Source organism: Watersipora subatra, chromosome 5 (genome assembly GCF_963576615.1).
Source record: "Watersipora subatra chromosome 5, tzWatSuba1.1, whole genome shotgun sequence".
Classification (NCBI taxonomy): Eukaryota; Metazoa; Bryozoa; class Gymnolaemata; order Cheilostomatida; family Watersiporidae; genus Watersipora; species Watersipora subatra.
In genome coordinates, this window is record NC_088712.1 from 2,538,168 (window position 1) to 2,565,434 (window position 27,267).

Genomic DNA, 27,267 nt, shown 5'->3' on the forward strand with positions numbered 1-27,267 from the left:
AAATCGTCTAACACAACAAACAACATATCAACTGATAGACAAATAATAGTTTCTTTTAAAATCAACTAACATTTGATGCAATCACATCTTTAATATTTAGCATTCAGTCACAAAGCCAGGATTTTTCGAAGTTGATGAGTGCAATAACCACATAGCCTGTGATTCAACTAAAATGCTAGGATTTCTCGAAGAGTGTGAGTGAATAAACCATGTAGCCTTTCATCATTGGAGTGAATGAGTGAAAGAATTGTGATAGACAAATAAACAGAAAGACTGAACCAACAAGGATAGGGGGGCTACAAGGAATGATATGTCTATACAGTGGAACCCCGGTTCTCGAACATGCTCCGTTCCAGAAAGTTCTTCAAAAACTTCTTCAAAAGTTGTTCGAGATCTGAAACAACTTTTTCTATTAGAATTATTAGCCTATATGTGAATTTTTATCCGTTCTATGTCAAGAAAACAACTTCGGTAGGTGTTTCTTTAACCTTTTACATTATAAACGGTACTATACACGTACACTACACTGCATACTATAAATAAAACGAATAGATGTAGATCATGTTGAATGTTATTAAAATATTTTTCATTTATGATGAAAAAAGAAAACAAAAAGTAAACTTTCATGTGTTTTGCTCTTGAAAGATCGAAAACATAAGTTAAGATACAATACCAAAAATTGATAATGAAAAATGGCAAAAAATGCAACAGATTGGTTACATAAAAACTCGTGAAAAAAAGGAAATATAAACAGCAGGGACATGTTCACTTCACATCTTTGGAAGAGAATCTTCCTCATAAACAATTTAAGAAAACTCGACTGAAGAGTTGTCTTACTAGCAAATCTCTTCAGTAGACGAGACGGCGTCCCAAATGGTTTCCTATTTTTTGTAAAGAATTTATGAAGCCTAACTTGCTACTCCCTCTGTTTGAAAACCTTCCGAAAGTTTCCATGCTGTTTTTGGAGCTTTTTCGAGCGTTTAATTTCAATGCGCATGCTCCGGTTTGGTCGAAAACTGAATTTATGTTCGAGAACTGAGACGAAGGAATCTCAAAATGTTTGGTCGAAAACCGAGTTGGTCGAAAACTGAGTTGGTCGAGCACCGAAGCGTTCGAGAACCGAGGTTCCATTGTATATGATGATTTTAACAAAAACCTTGAAGTCATCTTCGAAATCCTTTAGCTCATTTCTCTTCAACTTCCTTTTCCTCTTGCTCTTTGTCATATTGTCATACTCAGCAATCTCCTTCATGTTGAAGTGCTTCTTTGACAGGGTGTCTCCCTTGTCGTTCATCACCATCAGATTGAGAGACTCCCCTTCTCCCTAATAACACTTACATCTTTCAATTACAAAGATTTGCTTTCTGACTCACAGACAGTGTTTAGAGATAACAAATATGCCAAGTGGTACTATCACTAACTTGACTATAAAAAACTAAGTGATTCTACGATAGCGAAGGAATGCGATGAACAGGCAAGTATGTCTCTAGACAGTTTATGAACTTTATGTTTATGAACTGGTGAAGGCAATGACAAAGAAATAGGTAACTCGATGGATATATAGATAACTCTATGAGTTGATGATCATGTAAAATGAGCTTGCTGATATGACTCACTTCTTTAGTTGCCTCATGAGTTAGGACTTCAGACTTAGCCTTAGGTATCTTCTTTTTCTTTTCATGCCTGCTGGTGCGCACCTCTTCGATACCATCATCTGATGCAACAAGTTCAGAGGCATTAAATCCTTCTGGTAGTTCATCATCTGAGAAAGCCTTCAAATTGGTATACATTTATCTGTCAGTTGATTTAGAACCACCAATATGGCTCAATAAGGGAACTGAAGACCCTAATGTTGTACTCTCTAAAAAATACTTGAACTAAATGGGCAACAAATGCCAAAATTTACCTGCACATCCATTTCTTTGATCTTTTTCTGTTCTTTTAGCTGCTTTGCCTTTTCACGCTTTTGCTGTCGTTGTTTATCAAACACTGACTCCACCCTTTTTGCTTTCTCTGCCTTTGTTTTCTTTTTTACCAACCCTTCTGCAGTGTCTTTTAGACCTGAAACATTTTATTGGCATACAGACACAAAAGCAAAGATAAAGGCATAGTAACTGTTGTACAACCTTTACACCTTTAGTACTCATATAATAGTATTAGTGGGATGAGAAATCTTCAATTGTTTCTTATCACAAACCAGAAGTGGAAAACTGCCAGAATTCATATAAATCTCATGCCTAATGAAGTGTTTTCTACATAAAATGGAAAAAGCAAACAAGAGGATAGTAATTAGTGTGAGACAATCGCTTCCACTAAATAGGACATAAGTGTGTAGAGTTTCCTAATGTAAGTACAGACGCTCCCCTACTGAAGAACATTCGAGTTACGACCAACGGTACATACGAACAAGTCTGCGTGTATGTCCACCGCTAATGAAGACACTTGGCGTCGGTATTAATGGCGAAAAGAAGCACTACTCGAAAGCACCACCCAGCATCCACCTTCCTCTGCCCAGTTCATTGCAGTGCACAAGTGCATGAACGTATCTCCAGTGCGCACAGAACTTTTTTTATTTTATCATTAAATATCTCGTGCATCCATTATTCAATATGGTTGGAGAAAAGCGAAAAGCTTCTAGTGAGAGTGGTAGTGCAAAGAAGAGGCAAGCCATTTCATTTGAAACGAAAGTGTCAATAATAAAGAAGCTTGATGCGGGTGAGAAAATGGTGAGCGTTGCACGGGCATACAACCTGAATATTTCGACCGTTAAAAAAGAAGAAAACTGCAATCGTCGTTAGATCGCTTCTTTTGGCCAGTTTCTAGTAAATCCTCCAAGGAAGATACTCATCAACCCTCATCTTCTTCCTAAATTGAAGTTACGGAGGAGGAAGTAACTTTTGAAGCCCATTCCAGCGACGACGAAGATCCTCTCATGATATAAAATACGTAGTATAGTACTGTAAGTATTCTCTCCATTTTATTAAATGTATTTTCCGTACAAACCAATACAGGTAACTTATACAAGCCTTAAACATACTTATATAAACCTCCGATATACTTATATAGGCCTTAAACATAAATTATAATACAAAATATAGCACTGAAGCAACTTACGAACGAATTCACCTTACGAACGATCGTTCGGAACGTAACTCATTCGTAAGTTGGGGAGCGTTTGTACATCACAGCAACACTTACAGTTCAAAGAGATATTATGCAAGAACCTTATAGTGAACTATTATTATGCTAAAGAGTAGAAAAACCAGCAAACTGCGAAATGCATTAGAACACACTGCCAGACTTAACCAAGCCATCTCTGTTTTGGTTCAATACAGGTCTACGTACCTGTATCCCATGTGACCTCAAGGTCAACTGACCCGTCACTGTCCTCCTTCGTTGTGTTGACCCCTCCGAGTAAAAGAGCTCGGTACTTATCAATTGATCTCTCATCTTCCTCACCAGAGCTTGAATCAGCTAGCTCGAGCAACTCTACACAAATATTGGATTGAGGTGCTAGAATGTTCCTACTTATGCAGCCTGCCTAATACTAACACTATGACTAAATCACAATAAAATAACGTTTTCTCTCTAGGTGATATAATGTAAACAGACTACACGTTTTTTCAAACAGAAATGTATGTACTAATACTGACTAGCTCGCAATAACACAATTCTCTCTCCAATATATAATATGAAAATATAATGTTAACAGGCTACAGTCTTTTTCAAATATACCCTAGGACACTTATATTTTGCTAGTATTTAGTTTCGTGAATAGCAAACAGAGTAAAATTTTGCTGCTACTTAATTTCGCAGCTCTGATGAGTACGGAAATATGGTGATGTGAAAATGAATGCAATGGAACAAACGTAATTAAATTCCTCAGGTCCAGTTTACAGGTAAGGGAAAAATTTTCAATCTGGGGCTAGTTTGTATTCGTGAACTACAGATAGAAATGTGTAGACGAGACCGATAATGCAATTTGATTGCTTGCTGCCAATTGTTTTAAGGACTATCAATGACATTTTGGTCCCTGGCGCCGTGACTGATGTGGTACCAATATTAGATCTCAAGTATTTATAGCACGTGGTAGCCATGGCTCAGTTTGATTTCACTTGTGGGTTGAGGGGACTTCATGTTTATCGAGAATTCTGGATTCCTGACATGGAAGATGTCAGGGCAGTATGTTATCAATAGCAGAGGAGGAAGGCAATTACTCATTGACTTTTTTGCTAAAGAAACGAATGGTGATTTGAATTCAGGTTTGAGAAGAAATTTGAGAATAAGAATTTGAGTTTAAATGTAAATGTGAAACAATTTGCAAGTAGTAGCTAAATTAAATCTGTTTTGCTACGATAACAATTAAAGATGATTCAGTAATAATAGAAATAATACGAACTGAGAAAACAAAATAAAAATACTGAATAGTAGGTACTTGTACTTCGAAGCATCCAGACTGTCAAAAAAGAATTACTATTAGCCTGAGACCGTTACTGATTATTTTTATAAGGTCTAAGGCTTTTAAATTTTGACAAAAAGAATCGAAAAGCTTTGGAGTTGGACAACGAGATAATTGATTGTTATTAATTAAAGCGATACATTACTACTACGCTTTTGTGGACACTTTTTTACTGATCACTTGATATTTTGGGTTCATAAAGATCAATGATAGTCAAAGTGGCAGTCAAATGCAGGTGACGTTGAAAGAAAAGGTGTCGCTCTAATTTTCAACCGGCCCAACACTAATATATACTGATGAAGAAGAAGGTTGCAGTTCACTAGAAGGGAGTGCTCAGTATTAAAATAGAGCATTTATATAAAATATGTTAAGAACTGAAAACTTGTCGGGCTCAAATAGAGGTTGCGTTCAATTAAAGGCTTTACGCTATATACATGTAGATATATATAGATTTGTGAATATATATATATAAAATATATTAGGAACTGAAAACTTTAAAAACTGTTTACTACTTAAAGTAGTAAACAGTTTTTAAAGTTTTCAGTTCTTAATATATTTTATATAAATGCTCTATGTAAATACTGAGCCCTCCCTTCTAATGAACTGCAACCTTCTTCTTCATCAGTATATATATATATATATATATATATATATATATATATATATATATATATATACTAGCTGTGCCATCCGGCGTTGCCCATGTAATAGAAGAGTATTTGGACAGAAAATTGATTTGTATTTAACATATTACAAAATTTGCCATTCTAACTTTAAAACTACCTATCATGAGAACATCATGAGAAAGGTTTTTTGTCTTATAAATAATGAGATAAGTAGTAAGAGTTTTGCTATTAGGCAGTCTAATAATGTGAGTGAACAACTTCTCGTGACGTTATGCTATGACCCACGTCATACGTAAAGCAGTTAGGTATTGCACTGATATAAAGCCTTATATTGGCAGGCTAGCAATTCGACTTTCATAGTCCAGTGGGCTAGGTGTAAGACTTGTGAACAGCTTGGTCCGACATTGAATCCTCTTCGGTACAAAAAACTTGTTTCAAGATTTTAAGATCTATAGCTGGAAAACCGACATACGGCGACATACTTTGAGAAATATATATATATATATAATATATTTCTCAAAGTATGTCGTTGAGAGTATATAATATATACATATTATATATAATATATATATATAATATGTATATATATATATACAGTCAAACATGGATAACTCGAACTTCACGGGACCGAGCAAAAGTGTTCGAATTATCAGAGCGTTCAAGTTATCAGAGCACTGTCACAAGTCCATGTATTTACTTATTTATTAGTAGATACATGTACATATACAAACTATAATATAAATCAAAAGCACAAATGGCTTGTTTCGAATTAAATGCTTCTAATGTAAAGTTTAAAACGTTTTTATCAAAAAGTATAGAAATTTTTCTATCACTTGAGATTGGTTCATTGTTTGAGGTGATGTTATTGCCAGGACGTTTTTTAGATTGACATTGGCAAAACTTGATCGTTGTTGAAATGATCAAAAGAAAAGACATTTTTTTCTATTGGGGGTTTACCCACGATCAGGTTTGCCATTTTTTCTTGAAGTTTATGCAAAGATTACCTTACTTTACCTGGGATTCGTTAAGAGCAACACTCCGAGGCAGTTCAATTAGAAGTTTTACGAGGTTTTACGTACATTCTATATCACTCACCCTTTTTAATAGATAATTATTGAATGTACACACGTATTCTGTGTTTAGGTCAAACGATGAATAGTGTTTTGTAGCTAAGACAACGTATACGTTTAATTACACCAATTTTTAAGACGTTTTAAACATTCAATATTCTAACGTTGATTCAACATGGAATCAAAGTTGGAAAACTATTCATCACGGGCTAGCTGGGTTACGCCACGCACTCAAGGACTTTCGCCACGCGATAACAAAACAAAAACAACATGCGATTTTTGTTTTGTATGTGCGTGGCGAAAATCCTTGCACGCGTGACCCGGCTAGCCCGTGCTATTCATCGTATAACAGTATAAATCAAATTTCACCAAACCTTTAGAAAAGTCGTTGACAAAAATATTTTGCCGATGGTGGTAATAACGACGATTATGAATTACGAAAAGATGAGGTTTAGCTCTATGGCTTTGAATAAAGTGATTTTCTAAAGCGATAACAACCGTTTCGGTAGCCGTTGGGCAAAAAACAGTTCGAATTAACAGTGTTGAGTTCGAGTTATAAATAGCAATTTATCATTACGTGGGAACGGACCAAAGAAACCGTTCAAATTAACCATGTGTTCAAGCTATCCGTGGGCGAGTTATCCATGTTTGACTGTATATATATATATATATATATATACACGCGTGACCGCGTGTATATATATATATATATACATATATATATACATATATATATATATGTATATATATATATATATATATATACATATATATATATATATGTATATATATATATACATATATATATATATATGTATATATATATATATATATACATACATTCTATGCATAAAAAGAAGTGGGGTGAATTGATGACACATGACACAGGAGTTTAACAGAATTTATCGACAATCACGGACAGGTGCTTTATGAACTGCGAGCCATGGATGAAGGCATTCAAAATATAATGGTGTTTCAAAGAACCATCCAATAGCAATGACTCTCTATGAGATGATGACCGTAAACAGGAACCTAATAGGAAAAGCATGAAGCAATATGTGGGGACCAAAAGAATGTGCTAGAAAAAGATGAAAATGAAAGGGTGCTATTTGAAATTGTAACCCTAAAAGTAGCTACGTGAAATCAAGGCCGGATACGCATGGAATGAAACTTGTGAAATGAAGTGTTACTAATGACAATATATAGAAATGTTTGATGCAAAATGAGAAACAGATAGTCAAGACTTAGTAAAGGTGCAAAAGCTACAATACAGTTTTAATGTCACCTTAAAAACAAACAGCTCATCATGAGTATATAACCTAATGAGAAACAAACGGCTCTTCATGAGTTTGTTGGAAACAGACATATCAGTATCTCATTGTTACAAAGTATTCAGATATTCAAAATATGATAGTACCTGACCGTTCTTGAGCTTTTGCACGAGGTTTCCCAGTCTCCTCTTCTTTGTCTACACAACATATATAATAGATTAGTAATAAATTTGCCATTACATGCTGTCACATGCCAAACAATTTGCTATTAAGGAAGAACGATCAGAGAAACTTGAAAGGTACATCATAGGTTCTTAGAAGGTTCCATTGGTAAATCAGAAACGCTGATGTCAATTTTGTACTCAAAATAACGACTGGTCGACTAACTTTCAAAGTCATGTTTGTTTTTGAAGGCTTTTTTACAACGATTCAATATCCGTGTCACAATCGACACAACAAGCCCCGCCAATAAATATGTGACAACCTCACTTTTTTGGGATGGAAGTAGGAGATGTTTAGTCTGATTTAGAATTATAGAGATGGATGTCATAAAACCCACTATTATCTAATTTCCGCTTTCAAAATAATCTCATTATTTTTATATAGATAAGCTAGATAAGCTAATTAACAATGTTCGTAGCTTGTTACCGGATGTTTAATAGGCTGAACACAATGCTCGTAGCTTGTTACAGGATGTTTAATAGGCTGAACGCCGATTAAATGAGCTAAAAAAGCGCGATAACAACGCTAGCTTGTGATAAAATCGCGCTTGCGTAATTGTAGAAACAAGTTTTATGTTAGTGACTCACTTAGTGTTTTCATAGTGGAGTGCAAAAAATTGTGGTTGTATCTAATTGGAAAGAAAATGTTGCTTGTCAGAATATTTATTTGTTAGTAAATTAAATGGTAGTAACCTGCTACGTTAATGTTATATTGTGGCCGGGCCACGACCATATTTCTGATGTTTTATACAATTGCATATAACTATTCTTATATATATTTTGCATATTGCGTCTTTTTTATTATGTGTCTCATCGCTAATACTTTGTTAGTTTGGATGTAACTACGCTAACGTGTTGGCGACCCTATTAATCATTTATTCTTATACGGTTTCCTACCAGGTTCCAATATACGGTCCGGGTAAAATCTACTATATAAACGGCAATCGTTGTCTGTCTGTCTATCTGTCTGTCCGCTTTATAGAGTACCATACTTTTCGGACTATTAGCCGCTACTAGGTATCTAGGGCGCATTAACGAGAAAACATTAGTGCGCCTCATAACCTATTCATCGTTTGCCGTTTTCACCCCAAAATGACGTAATAATTACAACTCTATGGCTTTCTTTTAGCTACATGACACGCGATGCTTTTTTGTCTTCGACGTATTAGGGCTAATTTGTTTTCGGCAAAACGATATCGACAATAGACTCTCTCGATATTAGAATTTGGCGACTAAATTTTATTAATTCTATGAAACACGATGCCGTTTTTGTGAACCTCTATATCTGGCTTTTCAATTGCTAAATCGCTGTTAAGGTCACTACTTTTCACGCGGACAATTGTATTATCTCGAGTAGGAGTAACATCTATATTCTCTCACCTTCGATCAGACAAAGACACTACAATATTTTATTTTTACATAACATATCGTCGTAGCAGTATCGTCGTATTCAGAGTTTTGGTGGATAGCTGTTGGTGGAACAGTAACTTTTTTATACACACACTTTTATGCAAGAATTGTTATTATTAATTCAACATATTCACGAATTTTATTTTGTTTTCTCAGTTTGTATTAATTGTATCATTACCGAATCATCTCATATTGTAATCGTAGCAAAACAGACTCGATTTAGCTATTACTTGCTAATTATTTCACTGTTACATCTAAACCCTTTATAGTCGTTTTATTTTTAAAGATTATTTGACCTGCACGAAACCTTTTTTTGTCATGATATGAAGTTTAAAAGTTGTTTGACAAAGTAAATTTGAAAATCTTCACAGTTGTTTTAGTTAAAATGGCAAATGTTGTTATATGTTAAATACAAATCAATTTTCTGTTCAGTGTTTTTTATTACCCGGGCAACGCTGGGTTGTACAGCTAGATGTATTAGCTTACACACCTTTCCTGTTAAACCTAACCAGTTAGTTTTTCGTAATTATTTTCACATTTTACAACAAACATTTGTAAGATTACTGTAAGATTTATCGTGTAAGATTGCAAGTATCAGTTATTCTCCACTATCTTATATTTACATACATTGACATATAGTAGATATTTAAATTCTCTTATTACATTTATAAACTTTTTATGACTTTTGAAGTTTATAGTATAAGTTTTTTAAAGTTTGTTTCATCGTTGATATTATTTCAACTTGCATTCTTTTAAACATAAATTGAGTATCGTGTTTGAAGTTTAAACATTATTCATTTTCCTATCACTGTTATTATTACTTGATTAGTTTCCAATCTTTATTATTAATATTATTCTTTTATTCAACCATTTTTGGCAGACATTGTTTTAACAAAATTTTAACTACAAAATACTATAATATTCTGTCATATTTTTTAGTATCGTCGTATTCAAAGAATTGATGGATAGTTTCTGGTGGGACAGTAACCTTTTTATACCCACACACTTTTATGCAAGAATTGCTACTATTAATTCAACATATTCATGATTTTTATTTTGTTTTCTCAGTTTGTATTAATCGTATCATTACCGTATCATCTTTTATTGTAATTGTTGCAAAACCAACTTAATTTAGCTATTACTTGCTAATTATTTGAAATTTACACCTAATCCCATTTACAATTGTTTCATTTTTTTAATTTATTAGAATGGCAGAAAACCTTTTCCTCATGATATGAAGTTTGAAAGTTACAGTTGTTTGACAATGTTTGATAAAACTTTACAGTTGTTTTTATTTTCTCAAATTATTTAAACTACACAAAACACTTTTCTCATGATAGGTTGGTTACCTATCATGTTTTCTCATGTTACCTATGTAGTTTGAATGTTAGAATGGCAAATGTTGTTATATATGTTAAAAATACAAATAGATTTTCTGTGCAAAGACTTTTTTAATTCCTGGGTACAAGTACAGCTTATGGTGTGAAATGTTGAAAAAATACTTTACCGAAGTTGTTTTCTCACCTTGAAGCGGATTAAAACTTACATTATTTTATTTTAATGCGAAAAATTGTTTCAGATCTTGAAGTTCTAGAACTGATTATGTTCGAGAGCTGAGGTTCCACTATACGTTATCAAAATATATAGGTCGCTGAAAGTTATGAAATTTTAAATTTACATTGGTTTGAAAACCTTTAGTTGTTTTATTTATTTTTAAATCGGTTGTCCTGCACAAAACCTTTTCCTCATGATATGAAGTTTGAAAGTTGTAGTTGTGTAAAAAAGTTTGAAAACCTTTACAGTTGTTTTATTTTCTCTCTTAATTTATTTCAACTACACAAAACTCTTCTTTCATGATATGTAGTTTGAAAGTTAGAATGGCAAATGTTGTTATATGTTAAATACAAATCAATTTTCTGTGCAGACTTTTTTTACTACCCGGGCAACGCCGGGTAGCACAGCTAGGCTTGGGACCGTGGCGTCACTCGGGGATGTGCGGGTTACCTTTTTCGCCCCGAGTGCAGCAAGAGTCTACAGGCACGGCTTTCCGGATGAATGAGTTGGTGAGTGTGAGGCGATTGAGTGCTAGGCTATTGATTGCGAGGCGATTGGTTGCGAGACGATTGGTTGCGAGTGCAAGGTGATTGATTGCAAGGCGAGTGCGAGGTGATTGATTGCAAGTGCGAGGTAATTGATTGCGAGGTGATTGCAAGGCGAGTGCAAGGCGAGTGCAAGGCGATTGATGGCGAGGAGAGTGCAAGGCGATTGATTGCGAGGCGGGTGCGGGCCGATTGATTGCAAGGCGATTGATTGTGAGTGCGAAGCGATTGATTGTGAGGTGAGTGCAAGAACGCGATTGTCAACTGCGAGGCGTGTAAAGACTGGTCAGCCGAGGCGGGGGCTCAGCGGCAAAAGTGCGTGATCGTCAACTGCAAATATAGACGGGTATGAACGGATGCATGAATCTAGACACATGAATCTAGAATATTTACTAGATTTTACACGCATCTAGCTGTAAGACACATTGCAGATTTCCATTGTTCTCCCCAACATTGACATGTATATGTGCATGCATTCTTTGATCAGGACAACAATTTCGGTAGACTGTATATTTGGAGTTGTTTTACAGTATGAAAGACAACTCTCAATAAAACTATTGCTTTACGTAAATCTGTTCCCGAACACGGGTAATGCAGCTAGTATAAGTATATATAAGGGAGCGCTCTTGCTGTGGGAGAGCATAGTCACAGCTCCACGACTAATGGAAATTCATTCGAAATAAAACAAAAGAAAAACCATACTCATTCTTACAATTTATGCAAAATTTCTTCAAATCTAGATCAAGCTCGAGTAGAGGCAAAATCCTTTACAATATATTAAACGATACAAAGGAACCACATCATGAACAACACCTCGGTTGTATTTTATTTGAAGAATAAATGTTTCAACTCAGTTTTTCGTGTATTTGTATTAATCGTGTTAATCGTTTAATTAAAGTGATCATTGTGCAGCTCTAGTTTAAACCAATTTGAAAACCTACTTTCAATACTTTCAATAAATACAACCAACAATTATGAAATGCCACTACACGAGACTGAACCAAGCAGTGATAGCAACATCAATCCAGTTATTTCCTATTCTGCTGTCCGGTGACTCCACTGATACCATTATATTTCTACCTAACTTGTAAGCCCTCAGATAATGGACAGTGATATGCTTGTTTTGTCAATTACTACTTTAGGATGGTGAGTCAATAATGTGAATATTGTAACTGCTAATATTATGTTGTCCAATCAAACCTGGACTTCAGTTAAGTATGATCAAAGCCATTCAGTTCCACATTTTTACACTTTGGCTGATTATTCTAGCTAAAACTTTTGATGTTGAAAGCTTCTTTTATGAATGTTTGACCTTGACCTACCCAAACCTCATACCTGAATCAGACGCCAGATAGTCATCCATGTCAAGCTGTTCAAGATCATCTGCCTGGTATTTCTTGTTAAGAACTCCACTTCTGTCAGGCCCATTCTCATCCCAAGTGCACCTTACCTGTAACATATCATGTACCTTGAGTCTGAGCAAAACAATGATGTAGAAAGAATAAAGTGGATGACTTGAGAGTTATCAGCTCCAATTACCAATTTGCATCAACAAATGTGGCGCATGAAATGACTCGTTAGCCAAAATAAATTTTGTAATCTCATGATCGCCCAATTCTTATCTGACACAAATGGAATGACAATATGACACTTCTCGGCTAATGCAATATCACCATTATCCTGTTCAGTCAAACACAGTTGAATCAATTGAAATTAAGTTTGCAGTGAATAAACGCGATTGCTGATGAACTCAAACTAGAAATAAACCCAATTTATTTGTAAGTTGAGTCATAGTATATCTAGCTAACATCATAATAACTAATTAAGCGCGTATTTTTTATTCTACTAGGCAACGCCATATTGTTTTCACCTTGACCCAATCTTAACAGATCAGGTTTAGACAATGAAATGAGTAAAGTAATCTCTTGTATATATGCTAATCAGGTGAAACAGAGTGTCGAGGTTCAGGAAGGTGGGCTTATTGGTTGGAAAAAATCTCAAATTAATAACCCATGAATGTGCTTACCAGTGATTGGCCAAGAGCGGGGTTGATGAAGAATTTAGGCTCATAATTATCTGGCACATGATTAGCAGATTCTTTCAACTCGTCTTCATTAAACTCCATTCCTTCAGGAACAAATCTGTAAAATAAGTAAATATGACAATAGGCCAGTCATAATCTGATTGTGAGACCAACGCTGGATAGGATAAATCCTAATAAAGTTAACTTGTGAAATGTGTGCTAGTGGTTATATTACTACACACCTAAGGTCAAGCTGTGTGCATGACGCAAGATATTCCCTGCTGTCACACTGGTCATAGATATGGGCAGCGGTTTCGGGAGAGTCAAACTCAGCGATAGCGTAATAGTATTTGAGTCGATTGAGCTGGTACTGTCGCAGGTTCTCCAGCATCGCCTTCTTCTGGTCTGAAAGTGATGACACTTGGATTATAAAACTGATGCTTTGTAATTACGCAACATTTCATAACTTCAAATGGTCAGTGATAGAAAAAAGAGAACTAGCATATTCATAACAGTCATATAACAGACCAGCTAGGAATGAGGAGAGAGGATTAACATAGTCATATAACAGACCAGCTAGGAATGAGGAGAGAGGGTTAACACAGTTATATAACAGACCAGCTAGGAATGAGGAGAGAGGATTAACACAGTTATATAACAGACCAGCTAGGAATGAGGAGAGAGGATTAACACAGTTATATAACAGACAGTCTAGGAATGAGGAGAAAGGATTAACACAGTTATATAACAGACCAGCGAGCAATGAGGGGGGAGGATTAGCATAGTCATATAACAGACCAGCTAGGAATGAGGAGAAAGGATTAACACAGTTATATAACAGACCAGCGAGCAATGAGGGGGGAGGATTAGCATAGTCATATAACAGACCAGCTAGGAATGAGGAGAAAGGATTAACAGTTATATAACAGACCAGCTAGAAATGAGGGGGGAAGATTAGCATAGTCATATAACAGACCAGCTAAACATGAGGAGAGAGGGTTAACATACTCATATAACAGACCAGCTAGGAATGAGGAGAGAGGATTAACATAGCTGTATAACAAACCAGCTAGGAATGAGGAGAGAGGATTAACATAGTTATATAACAGACCAGCTAGGAATGAGGAGAGAGGATTAACATAGCTATATGACCAACCAGCTAGGAATGAGGAGAGAGGATTAACATAGTCATATAACAAACCAGCTAGGAATGAGGAGAGAGGATTAACATACATGTAGTTATACAACAGACCAGCTAAGAATGAGGAGAGAAGGTTAACATAGCTATATAACAAACCAGCTAGGAATGAGGAGAGAGGATTAACATAGTCATATAACAAACCAGCTAGAAATGAGGAGAGAAGGTTAACATAGTTATATAACAGACTAGCTAGGGATGAGGAGAGAGGATTAACATAGTTATACAACAGACCAGCTAGGAATGAGGAGAGAGGATTAACATAGCTATATGACCAACCAGCTAGGAATGAGGAGAGAGGGTTAACATAGTTATACAACAGACCAGCTAGGAATGAGGAGAGAGGATTAACATAGCTATATGACCAACCAGCTAGGAATGAGGAGAGAGGATTAACATAGTCATATAACAAACCAGCTAGGAATGAGGAGAGAGGATTAACATAGCTATATGACCAACCAGCTAGGAATGAGGAAAGAGGGTTAACATAGTCATATAACAGACCAGCTAGGAATGAGGAGAGAGAGTTAACATAGCTATATAACAGACCAGCTAGGAATGAGGAGAGAGGATTAATATAGTTATATAACAGACCAGCTAGAACTGAGAAGAGGTTAAAAATAACTATACATAACAGAGTTAATAAAAATGCCGTACCCTTCTCTGGTAGGTCTTTAATCTTTCCTTCAGCCTCCCCTGCCTCATCAAGTTTTGAATTACGTAGCTCCTTTGGACCACTCAGATCATCTTCCTTCATTTTCTCTTTACCAAACTCACTCGGGTATATCTACCAAGTGATGCGTTCAAAATACTATTACTCTATGAGAGTACATCAATTGTTTTGCAGCATCAAAAACTAGGAACTCTATTCCATGTCTCTATTATTACACCGTAAGTCCTTATGTTCAAGCCGCGCGGCTTGTCGTTGGGCGCGGCTTCTGATTCAAGGTCATAGGCCGCGGCTAAAGCCAAGTTTTTAAAACTTACGTGAGGCTTAGGGCGGCCTCTCGATAAATGCGGTCTCTGCTCAGTTCGCGCTATAACCATAAAATCGCAGTCACGATACACACTGTGTACGGGATTTTGGCGGCCTGCTCGTTTATTTTCCAGGTCATGTTTATGGAATACTTTAGACTAAAGAAGAATTTATCGCTAATGTTTAACTCACCACAGTCATAGGTTGTTAAAACCGTTTAATTCTTGCCCGGCATCTTTCCATAAACGTGAAGCCCTCTAACAGCGCAATAAAAATCTAGCTGAGACATGGCAAGTAAGTTCTTGATGCAAGGGTTTAGGAATTTTAATTCGAACTTGGAAGTAAAAGAAAATTATTTTCACATGTACTGATATAGCCTGTTTTTTTATTCGAGAGGACAGGGGCATAGCGAAACCCTTCTCAACACTCTTGCTTCCGAAAGGGTCAAGGACAAAACCTCAGTCATCAGCTGCGGTCTGTGGGCAAACGCGGCTTGTTGGAGGATTATTTTTTCTTTTGTGAGTCATCTGGTTTTGAGCATAAGCCGCGCGGCTTGAGCATGAGGACTTACGGAATATGTTTGTGTATAGTATACAAACAAGCTTATATATACATTTATATATATATGCGTATATACATATATATGCGTATATATAAATGTTTACATATATATTTATACATGTATATATGTATCTTCAAAGTGTTACTACGCTAGTTCTAATCTAATATGGAAAGCCAAGCTGGTTACTGGTTGGTAATGTATTAAACGTCTATTAATTCTTACAACCTGAATGACAAGAGAAAAGACCAAAATGAGGATTAGAAAATTCAAATCAGGAATCGAGAGTTGACAACTCTGAGAAGGGTAGGCTTGACTGTGCGTGTGTTATATAATAGATATTTGAACTGATCACAATAAACCAGTTATTTGCAAGTAATACATTGAGCTCTGAAGCTCACACCGAAAGCTCAGACTGTTTTTTTTTGCTGTTTTGTACCTTCACCAGTTCCGCAAACCATCAATGAACATTTTGTAAAAATTTTCCTTTCGGGAAGGCTAGTAAAATCACAAACCTGGGCACTACATGAATGCTTTCAGAGAAACAAAACAGGAAGCACTAGTCCAGAACTTGTATGAACACATACTATCTATATTCTGAGAGCTGATCATGTGAATCCTAAGGCAATTTTCAGCATACAATTGTCCAGCTCTAACCTTGACACTATGAACTGTACCAGATGGTGGTTTAAAGGAATTAAGAAGCATAAACAGGTCATAGGCTTTGATTCGATCCCAGTCCATGTTCTGTATGGCCAATCGACGTGTCTTCTCATCCGTCTCTTCGGCATCGTCATCATGTTCACCCCAGTAGTGATCATCGTGAGCTTCCTGGTCATATGGAGTTGCTAAAATGTTTGAAAACAGAGCTTATATCTAGCTTTAGCTTCAAACTGGTTCTTGAGACACCAACTCTACTTGAAACAAACTCTTACATCAGAATCTATGTAGACTGAAACCCTTGTTATGGATGTTATGCCAAAGGTACACTTATACATTGTTCGGGCTTGACAAGAGTAAAAAATATGGCTAAAACTTCTCAGGCGAGCCAAAATTCCATCACTATAAAAAAATACTTGACAATTTATTACGGTGCCGCGACTCAATACACAATGCCTTCTCAGATAATTATTATAATTTGCACGAGGTCGTGAATAGGTCACAGATACGAGAATGGCATTACCGGATGAAAGACTACAGAAACCCCTTATTTTTCGTGGCTACTCGGGATTGCCTGTTACTTGGGCATCTCCCGTGCTTAGTGAAAATGCGGGAAACAAAAAATGCTTTCATGTCACATTATTTTTACCGTACTTTTCGGACCATAAACCGCACCCCTATAAAATCCGCATCTGCTTTATTTTCCAAAAAACGATAGTAAAACAACACATAGGCCGCACCTTTGTATAGGCCGCAGAACTCAAAACAGTGCTTTTTAACGCGGTAGCAACTTTGCTGTTTAAAACGGAACAGTGCCTAACGGCACTGTTTCGTATAAACAGTAAACCGCACCATAAACCGCACCCATATACAATCCGCATCTGCTTTATTTTCCAAAAAATGATAGACAAACACAAAAATCGTGAACTACGACTACTGCTAGTCTCACTGGGTATGAGAGATGAGAGAGATACATTTATTTAATACTTCTACTTTATTCATATATTTAATAAATACTTTTCAACTGGTGATGTACTGAAGACCCGACAGATTAGTCTAAAATTAGCGAGATAATACTGTAGATTACTAAACAGGACAGAACCAAAGTATTAAAGTTCATAAAAATTAGACGGAGATAATTTTAGGCAAACACTTCGGCGGATGTTTTTTAATAGTAGAAACAAAATGTAAAAATATTGACTTCACCCAAAAATCCTGATTAAACTCAGAGTATCTCCATAATAAATGAGTCATGTTTTTATTTCAACCTAGCCTGAGACTATCGAGTGTCAAAATAATATTTGGATAGGTGTAAAGAGTAGCGTCCCTTACTGAACTCGTCATCATCTTCATCTTCACTACTGCTGGACATCATCACTACTCCTCGTGCATAGTCCTCCATAGGATTTATCTCCCTTGTCTGTCTTTCTGCAAATATAAACGGAACCTACTTGAATTGGTCATTAGAATGTATTGAGTAGTTTTTGTATCAGCATTGAATGAATTGAACTGTTCTCATATCAGCAGTGATACCTTACAAAGGTAAGCCAACCTTCATTTGCTAAGGGAATTTAAAAAATGTTTCATCTTCTACTAGCCTGTGACACTCAAAAGAAAGACATGATGAGCTTAACTTCTGTTGCTACCGGTTATTCTATTATATATACAGTCAAACATGGATAACTCGAACATCACGGGACCGAGCAAAAGTGTTCGAATTATCAGAGCGTTCAAGTTATCAGAGCACTGTCACAAGTCCATGTATTTACTTATTTATTAGTAGATACATGTACATATACAAACTATAATATAAATCAAAAGCACAAATGGCTTGTTTCGAATTAAATGCTTCTAATGTAAAGTTTAAAACGTTTTTATCACAAAGTATAGAGATTTTTCTATCACTTGAGATTGGTTCATTGTTTGAGGTGATTTTATTGCCAGGACGTTTTTTAGATTGACATTGGCAAAACTTGATCCTTGTTGAAATGCTCAAAAGAAAAGACATTTTTTTCTTTTGGGGGTTTACCCACGATCAATTTTGCCGTTTTTTCTTGAAGTTTATGCAAAGATTACCTTACTTTACCTGGGATTCTTTAAGAGCAACACTCCGAGGCAGTTCAATTAGAAGTTTTACGAGGTTTTACGTACATTCTATATCACTCACGCTTTTTTAATAGATACTTATTGAATGTACACACGTATTCTGTGTTTAGGTCAAACGATGAATAGTGTTTTGTAGCTAAGACAACGTATACGTTTAATTACAACAATTTTTAAGACGTTTTAAACATTCAATATTCCAACGTTGATTCAACATGGAATCAACGTCGGAAAACTATTCATCACGGGCTAGCTGGGTTACGCCACGCACTCAAGGATTTTCGCCACGCACATACAAAACAAACATGCGATTTTTGTTTTGTATGTGCGTGGCGAAAATCCTTGCACGCGTGACCCGGCTAGCCCGTGCTACTCATCGTATAGCAGTATAAATCAAATTTCACCAAACCTTTAGAAAAGTCGTTGACAAAAATATTTTGCCGATGGTGGTAATAACGACGATTATGAATTACGAAAAGATCAGGTTTAGCTCTATGGCTTTGAATAAAGTGATTTTCTAAAGCGATAACAACCGTTTCGGTAGCCGTTGGGCAAAAAAACAGTTCGAATTAACAGTGTTGAGTTCGAGTTATATATAGCAATTTATCATTACGTGGGAACGGACCAAAGAAACAGTTCGAATTAACCATGTGTTCGAGCTATCCGTGGGCGAGTTATCCATGTTTGACTGTACATGTATATTATCTAACAATACAAGTAAACGATAGTAACTAACCAAAAATTACTTCTCCTTCAAATTAGCTTTGCCTAAAGAAGTGCATTTCCTGATCACATGAACATATGTTTCTTGGGCTCGGTATACATTTCAAACTAATTAATAATAATGGTCTACACCACCAAGATGAAGTACAGGCAAACTCGGATAACTCAAATTTCAGGAGACCGAGGGAAAGTGTTCGAATTATCAGAGCGTTCAAGTTATCAGAGGAGTGCCACAAGTCCATGTATTTATTAGTAGATACATGTACATATACAAATTATACTATATATAAATCAAAAGCATAGATGGCTTGTTGCAAATTAAAGGGCTTCTAACAGCCACTTCCAAAATCGTCAACCTTTTTTCAACCAAGATTTTTAAAATTCAAGGTTCACCGACAATATGGGTATCAAAATGAAGCTAAAAGTCAGCAGGCCATGATGCTATTAGTTTTTTAGACATCATGCTGCCACATAAATATATATAGGGTATCAGAGAAAATAAAAAACTGTCATTCTCAACTTTAATCCTCAAAAATATGGACACAAAAAAAAACACATGAACCCGCGGAGTGTCCAGAAGGGAAAACCTTTTAAAGTTCCAATATTTCCCGCACACACTATTCAAAATTTTTTTTCTTTAAATCCTATGTTTGCAACCTCTATAGATAATTTTAATAGCAACACTTTTATTTCACAGCAGTTCCGCAGTTTAAAAAACTTGTATTCATTTTGGTAGTGTCCAAAATATTGTAGTGTCCAGAAGAAATTGTAGTGTCCAGAAGTGAGAAAGCTGTAGCTACAAATTGTTATTAATTTTTGACAAGTGTATTTTGGAGCATTATTATAAGGTCCTAGTCAGACATATCAAAGAATAGTTGCACTCAACATCTGAAACTTTGGAAACAGCAAAAGGCAACATTGATGACAGAACTGCTGTCATTCAAGTAGATTTTAGTGAAAGTTATGCATGTGTGCTGCAGAACGAAATCCAATCGGCTTACTACAATCACAATCAAGTTACAATCTTCACCGCAGTAATCTAGTCACAAGGAGTACACCGAGGTTACACTATCAAAATTACGCTATCGTCTCTGATTCTTTAGACCATGATAAAGTGTGGTTCACAAGTAAATGAGAGTGCTGCTAAAAAAGCTACAGAAAAATTTAAGGTCAAACATGTTAGTGTTCTCAGATGGAGCCACTAGTCCGTTCAAGGCAAAGTATCTCTTTTCTAATCTGTAGCATCTACAAAAGACATTCGATGTGTCACTTGAGTGGAACTACTTTGCTACCGGCCACGGCAAAGGAGCGGTTGATGGTGTGGGTGGGTGTGTGAAAATATCTGTATGGACACGTGTGAAAGCTGGTAAAGTCGAAGCAAGAAATGCCGTGGAATTTTTCAATGCAGCTGCATCTTCAAACCAGACTGTAGATGTCATTTTTGTGTCAAAGAAGACATTGCTGCAGAACAGCAAAGGCAAGGAGCTGGCAAGATCTGGGAAGGAATATTAACTCTGCCTGGAACCCATGGCATTCACTACATCAAATCAAAGATGGCAACAGGAATTATTTTTTGTCGTTGCACGGGTTTCTCAACCACTCAGACATTCAACTTTGAAGATGTAGTTGCGTCAAAAAAGTCAATTTAATGAAATTAGGACCCATAAAAGGCTAAAACATCAGCTACAATTTGATGCCATTTTTGTCTTTGTAGACCAACCCTGTCCAGAGATATATGCGTTTGAATGAGGCCCTCTTTTAAAAAGCTCACGTTCCAGCGGGTACCTATTTCGTGACGTCACAAGCAAGATATCTGAAACGAAACCACGAGCGATAAATATGAAGTCGCTTCGTTAGCCAATCATGAGCGCGAAATTTTTATATAGGCCGTAATAAATGTTATCACTCGTAAAACGGGTTGTCTGTGATCTCGAAGATTCTCATCGTTAGAGAATTCATTCTCATTCGATAGAGGATTCTCACCGTTACTGGTTCAACGCTTTTCAACAATTACTACATACAAGTTATACATAGTTTTAAAATGGCTTCAAGTTCGAGCGACTGCGACTCAGAGTCATCTGAGCAACTTTTAGTCAAAGATTGGAGTAGACAGCCTATGGTGAAGGCTGACAGGCGTCAGCAGCGTTTTGCTGCAGAGGAAGACAGAATGGAGGTAAATTAACTTAGAGTCTTCTATACTTAAGTAAATGTAATATTTTTATAGTCATAAATACATATACTAATTAATAAAATGATAATTCTTTGCTATCTCCAATCATCGTTTCATAGCTTATCTGCCGTTTTACCTAGCTTTAATATTTTTTTCGAATTTTCTTTGGTAAATTAGAGTCATGATTACAAATTATTTTCACTCGTAGGAAGTGGGTAAAATCGATTGATCATTGCAAATCTTTAATTTCCAGAACCAAAGCTTCGAATCGTTGGCTTGGCGTACTTGTGCCTTTATTAAATGTTTATTCGTTTTTAAAATTACACTCGCAATCTATTTAACTCCCAATTTGGAAGCTGTCAATAGATACGCTTTAGAATGACATATCTATGAATGACATATATTTATTGCATTTGTTTTACTGATTACAGGATGTTTATGTCGTCCCACCAGCCGAAGAAGCTTTGTCAGTGTGGAAACTGCCATAAAGGGGAAAGCGAGACTTGAATGTGTGCTGCATAAGCCATGTTTTGTTTGAGTTTGTTGCAGTAGATGAATTCGTCTTATTGTATCAGCTAGTACTATCTGAGTGGCCACGACTTGATGAATATTTTTAATAAAAGCTTTATGCCGAGATGAAAATATTTTTGCTTGTAAAAATTATATAATAAAATAATATTGTTGAAGATGATGCAAAACATGATTTGCAGAATATTGTAGTGAATTGGATATGGTATATGGATGTCCGCAGAACTGGAGAATGTGAGTTCAAATCCAGTTTGCAGCAGACTTCTCATCCTTAAAACTCTATCCCTATCTATATTCTTTTCAAAGACGTGGCTTGCTTATTTCACTTAGGTAGTATTCGGTAAGAATACTACTAGTAAGAAACTAGTACGTAGGTAATAGGCAACATAATGTGGGCGGGGCTTATGGGAGGGTGTATATCGTCAGTATGGATAGCTGCAGAACTGTGCTGATACAAAGACCGAGGTCTACATAAGTGACTTGACAGAATTACCGTAGACCGGCAGAATTGGTAGTCGGTACCCAAATGTTTACACAACATTTGGAGAAAGTGAGTAGAACAAATTTTCAATTTTCGTTATTTGAGGCCTTTGAAACATTCATAATAATGCATCTGTAGCAGGATTTAAAATTTTATTCTAGCCAACATGAGCAAATACAAAATAAGATATATGCCAATAGAGCCGCGTAAGACTAGACTTCTATCGCAAATAGCCGATGTGAATACGAGAGATAGAGACAGGTTGCCTAACGCGTGACATCATTTTGGGCAAGGCTGGGCATGGTTTTGTGGCCTGAGCGTTTTTACGGCGATCAGATTTTTTCGGTTTTAATCTTCAAATATCTTGGGAATGCGATCGCGTAACACAACAAACATATCAACTGATAGAGAAAAAAAATGCTTTCTTTTAAGATCAACTTAAATTTGACGCAACTACATCTTTAAAACTAAAACAAATTTTCTAGAAACCATCCCAATAACGCCAGCCCCACATCTCAGTACATCGGCACCCGCAACTGTGGTTATTTCTCCTGGTCGCAATGTTAGTCTTCCTAAGCGCTTCGCTATTAGGAAACTGGAAGCTGTAGCTTATGAATGTGGAACATATATAGGATCAATCGAGAGGATCAACGATTATCAAAAAGAGATTCATGCTAATTTCATGACTGCCACCTCAAATAGACATTATAAATGGCCTGCCAAGGACAAGCCTCAACTCTTTCATGCTAATTATATTTTGGCTGCGGTGCCAATTATAAGCCCTAATGATTCTTCAGTTCAATCTTACAAACTTGACAACTCCCAAGTTGTTAGCGAGCGATACAAGAAAAAGGACTTTTAATTAATGGTATTTTTTTTGGTCTTGCTGCTCTCAGAAATAGTTTTATCATAAACATTTCTATTAGTTATAATAATATTCAAATGTTTTTTGAACTCATATTATGCTGTAAATAAATTTATCAATTACTTGTAATAAATACAGTTAATAAAGTTCTGTGAAAAGTCAATTTCTACAGACAATACATAGTGGACAAAGTTGTAGTGTCCAGAATGTAGCGTCCTGAAGGTGTTGCGTGTTAATTTTTTGCTAGTACTCTAGAATTGGTTAAAACCAGTCTATATATACATTATTGTGAAGCTGGTCTATGCTAGTCAAATGTAAACCAAGTTTAATTTTGGTAAACCTGGGCGCTTTGATAAATTGTAAACATTAAAACCGGAAACAAATTTCACGGTTCTATCCAGTAGCGTCCAGAAGGGAGACCATTTAAATTATTTTGTTAAATGACAACTCCACAGCCATGAAATATTAGTGGAAGCTAAACACCATCAGGGGCTACCTATAATAAGCAGCAAATCAGTTCTATGTTGTTCCAACAAAAATCTACCATGACTTATGTTCATCAAATGTAGTGTCCCGAATATATGGAATTAGACTAACGTTAAGTTTAAAAACCAAGATCAATTTGCCAATTTTTCTTCAAGTTTATCCGAAGGTTACTTCGCTTTTCCTTGCTGTCGAAGGGCCATCGCTAAGTGGATGTTTGGTAAAATTAAGTAAAAAAGTAATAATACTAAAGTTACGATGCAGCCATAAATTTGAAAATCCAAGTCTAGTTTTGCCTCTTTGAAGGGCACAAAGGGTGAGTTTGGCAAGGATATTACTTTTCATTTAAATTTGAAATTTATATGAAACAAAAGTTGACTAAAATTTTGAATTAGCATAATTGTAATTTACATGGAATAACATAATAATAGTTTATAAAATAAAGAATTATACATAACACCTAGCGTAAGTGCATGATGCTAGTAATGATATTAAACAGACATACACAATAACAAGCTATTCAGCTAAATATTTATCCACTAGTGCAAACAACTGCAAAAGCTCTGAACAACTCAATCACCCACATTTTAGAGATTGTAGTTTTACTCAACTAAGAAAACACGTAATCTGTTTTTCAAATTGTGAAGACCGTAAGTATGTTTCTCTTCTACCCGGAACTGGTGGTTTTCCTTTATAACAAATTCTAAACTCATAAGCTCCCTTACACTCTTTAGAAACTCAAAACTCCCTGATTTGCACATCACAAAATTTATGCTTTTATGACGTCCACATAGTGTCATTTCCACGCTTTGTCTGGTATTTGACTACAACATGATCACCATTGATTCAAACTTGATTTAGTTTGAATTACAGCTGTGAAACTTTTCTGTATTTTATGAAGCACCGCTTTGCACACATAAAAAGGTGTGGAAAGTGACATATATTTAATCTTGTCATGTCAGACATATTATGTATAATGTGAAAAAATTAAACATCCCTTTATCAACAGCCAACAAAGATACTCTTTGAGGTATAGATTAGTGTTACCATCTAATAAAATATTTAAAGTTAAATTTGTTCGCTTTGCATCAACTTTTATATAATTTTCACGTGTGGCACGACAAACATTTTTTATGTAAATCAATTTAACCAGAATCTTGAGTTTTCTATGAAGTTATGCTTTTTTTGCCCTGATTTCACCTCAATATTACCTAAAGAAAGGTTTATTTGAATACAATATGAGCTTGACTGCTAAAAAGCTGCTAGAGAATCACAAAATTTTGACAAACAATCACAGATAGGGAAAAATGTTTCTTTTGAGATCCGTTGGTCCATCTGTTGCAAAATTTTAGACCTGCATGAATATGCGTACTATGCTAAAAATTGCAGCTCAACTCATGTTTGCAAAATGACCTCTCAGACCCATATTATATGGACAGGATCATCTACTACATGTATTTACTCTATGCACAAAGTGGAGGGGAGTTAACAAAATACACTCACTAAATACATTGTTGTGACTTATAGTGTACAGAGGATGAAGTCGACATGTGATAATTTATAATTTAATTATCCCTAAAATAAAACAAAGATGACATCACTTTTTTGTGATGTTGGTACATGGCAAAAAAGTGATGAGGGAACATCACTTTTTTGAGGGAGTGTTAAATGAAAGCTGTGTACTCTATTTGATTTCTGCTTTTTGCATTGTATTGTGGACGCTTCAAACTTCGCACAATACTCAGTTGAAAGGAATTGGTTGATAGCAGGTGGGTAATACGGTTTAGGATCAGGGGTCCGGCTTGCATAGACACGGCTAGGCTTATGGTGTTACACCTACCAGGAGTTGAACAGAATACCTTAAGATCAAGCTTTGTTTGAATGAGTTGAAACTACTAATTTTGCAAATAGCAATTCCTTTTTCAACCTTATTCATTTTTTCCTTTTTCAAGTTGAGAGATTATAAAGGTATTTAATTATAAAACATGATGATGCTAAAGATAACTTTGCTTCCATAAACAACATCCTAGACTAGGGGTCGGCAACCTTTTCCCCTCAAAAAGCCATTTGGACCTGTTTTCCGCAGGAAAGAACGCAGTGGGTGCCACAAACTCTTTTTGATATTTTAAACTGAAAAATAAATAAATACTACATGTAACGTTTTTGCTTAGCTCTTAATGCTTTTATACCATGTTTACAACATAAAACGAAAAGATGTGGCATGTATAATGATTTAACTGCTGAGAAAACAAAATTACACTTTTGAAAAAAAAAAATAGCTAAAAATAACTTGAACGTAACATGAAAATATTACATTATTTTCAAGGTTACTTTCAAGAAAAACTGCACTTTCCTGTTTAATTCAGTTCTTTTTTAACAAAATGCCAAACTTGAATTTTAACTGCAACAAATGTGCTACGTTTCTTCTTGTGCTGTGATTTGGGGCGTACAGTAAGTAAGCATATATTTCTGATTACATATTAAGCAAACTGGTGAACCAGTCTCATCAGCAGTGAAAGCAAACGAGTCAGCCCACGTGAGATTAAATGTTCTATTTTCCTCTGTCACTTTTTTCCTTAGTATTCGGCAGTTTGCCTACCTGGGGTAAAAAAAATCAACAAGCGTCGCGCCGGCTGGTGCAATTTTGGCAGTTTTATTGGCGCATAACAAGCGACTATGTTTTATTTATCACTATAATTACAATTTTTTAAATTATATTACATAATCTAATGATGAAAATTCTATATTTTTATGAATTACTTGGCATATGGTTAAAAAAGAAACAAATCCAGTCAGAGGGAGCCGCAGCGTGGTGATGAGAGAGCTGCATACGGCTCGTGAGCCACGGGTTGCCAACCCCTGCTCAGTAAAACGCACAGAGAGGAAAACTCTCACCAGTAGCATAATTCAACTCATCCTCTGTTTCCTCCTTGGAATGTTCTTCTTTTTTATTTTTCTTCTTCCTCTTCTTAGTCTATTCAAGAACAAACTAGAATTACAAAACTATTTAAAATCTCCTCCAGGTTCTATGTAATAATGTAAGAAGTATTAGACTCAACACCAGATGTAATCTGAAACACACGACATCCAATGTTTCTTAATACAGTCATATCTTGACATGCAAGCTCGAAGAATTCTAGGACTGAACTCGTATGTCAATGTTCTCGCATCTCAAAGCAAAATTTACTTTAGAAAATAATTAAATACGAATTAATCCATTAAAATACTACTAGTAACATTCCAATACTACTAGTAACATTCCAACACTACTAGTAACATTCCAACACTACTAGTAACATTCCAATACTACTAGTAACTTTCCAATACTACTAGTGACATTCC

At 35.7% G+C, this 27,267-nt stretch overlaps 1 protein-coding gene across 1 annotated transcript in view; it reads right to left on the minus strand.

Annotated features, from left to right (window-relative positions):
* Positions 1 to 27,267, minus strand: part of LOC137396376 (ESF1 homolog) — a 49,322-nt gene that overhangs the window by 2,885 nt on the left and 19,170 nt on the right. Inside the window, exons 3-14 of the mRNA XM_068082633.1 lie at positions 26,821 to 26,899; positions 17,905 to 18,000; positions 16,570 to 16,760; positions 15,035 to 15,164; positions 13,422 to 13,584; positions 13,183 to 13,297; positions 12,492 to 12,606; positions 7,573 to 7,623; positions 3,346 to 3,489; positions 1,907 to 2,061; positions 1,617 to 1,772; positions 1,157 to 1,324 (exon numbers count right to left, since the gene is read on the minus strand). Coding sequence (XP_067938734.1) covers positions 1,157 to 1,324; positions 1,617 to 1,772; positions 1,907 to 2,061; positions 3,346 to 3,489; positions 7,573 to 7,623; positions 12,492 to 12,606; positions 13,183 to 13,297; positions 13,422 to 13,584; positions 15,035 to 15,164; positions 16,570 to 16,760; positions 17,905 to 18,000; positions 26,821 to 26,899 — 1,563 coding nt within the window. The remainder of the gene's footprint in view (positions 1 to 1,156; positions 1,325 to 1,616; positions 1,773 to 1,906; positions 2,062 to 3,345; positions 3,490 to 7,572; positions 7,624 to 12,491; positions 12,607 to 13,182; positions 13,298 to 13,421; positions 13,585 to 15,034; positions 15,165 to 16,569; positions 16,761 to 17,904; positions 18,001 to 26,820; positions 26,900 to 27,267) is intronic.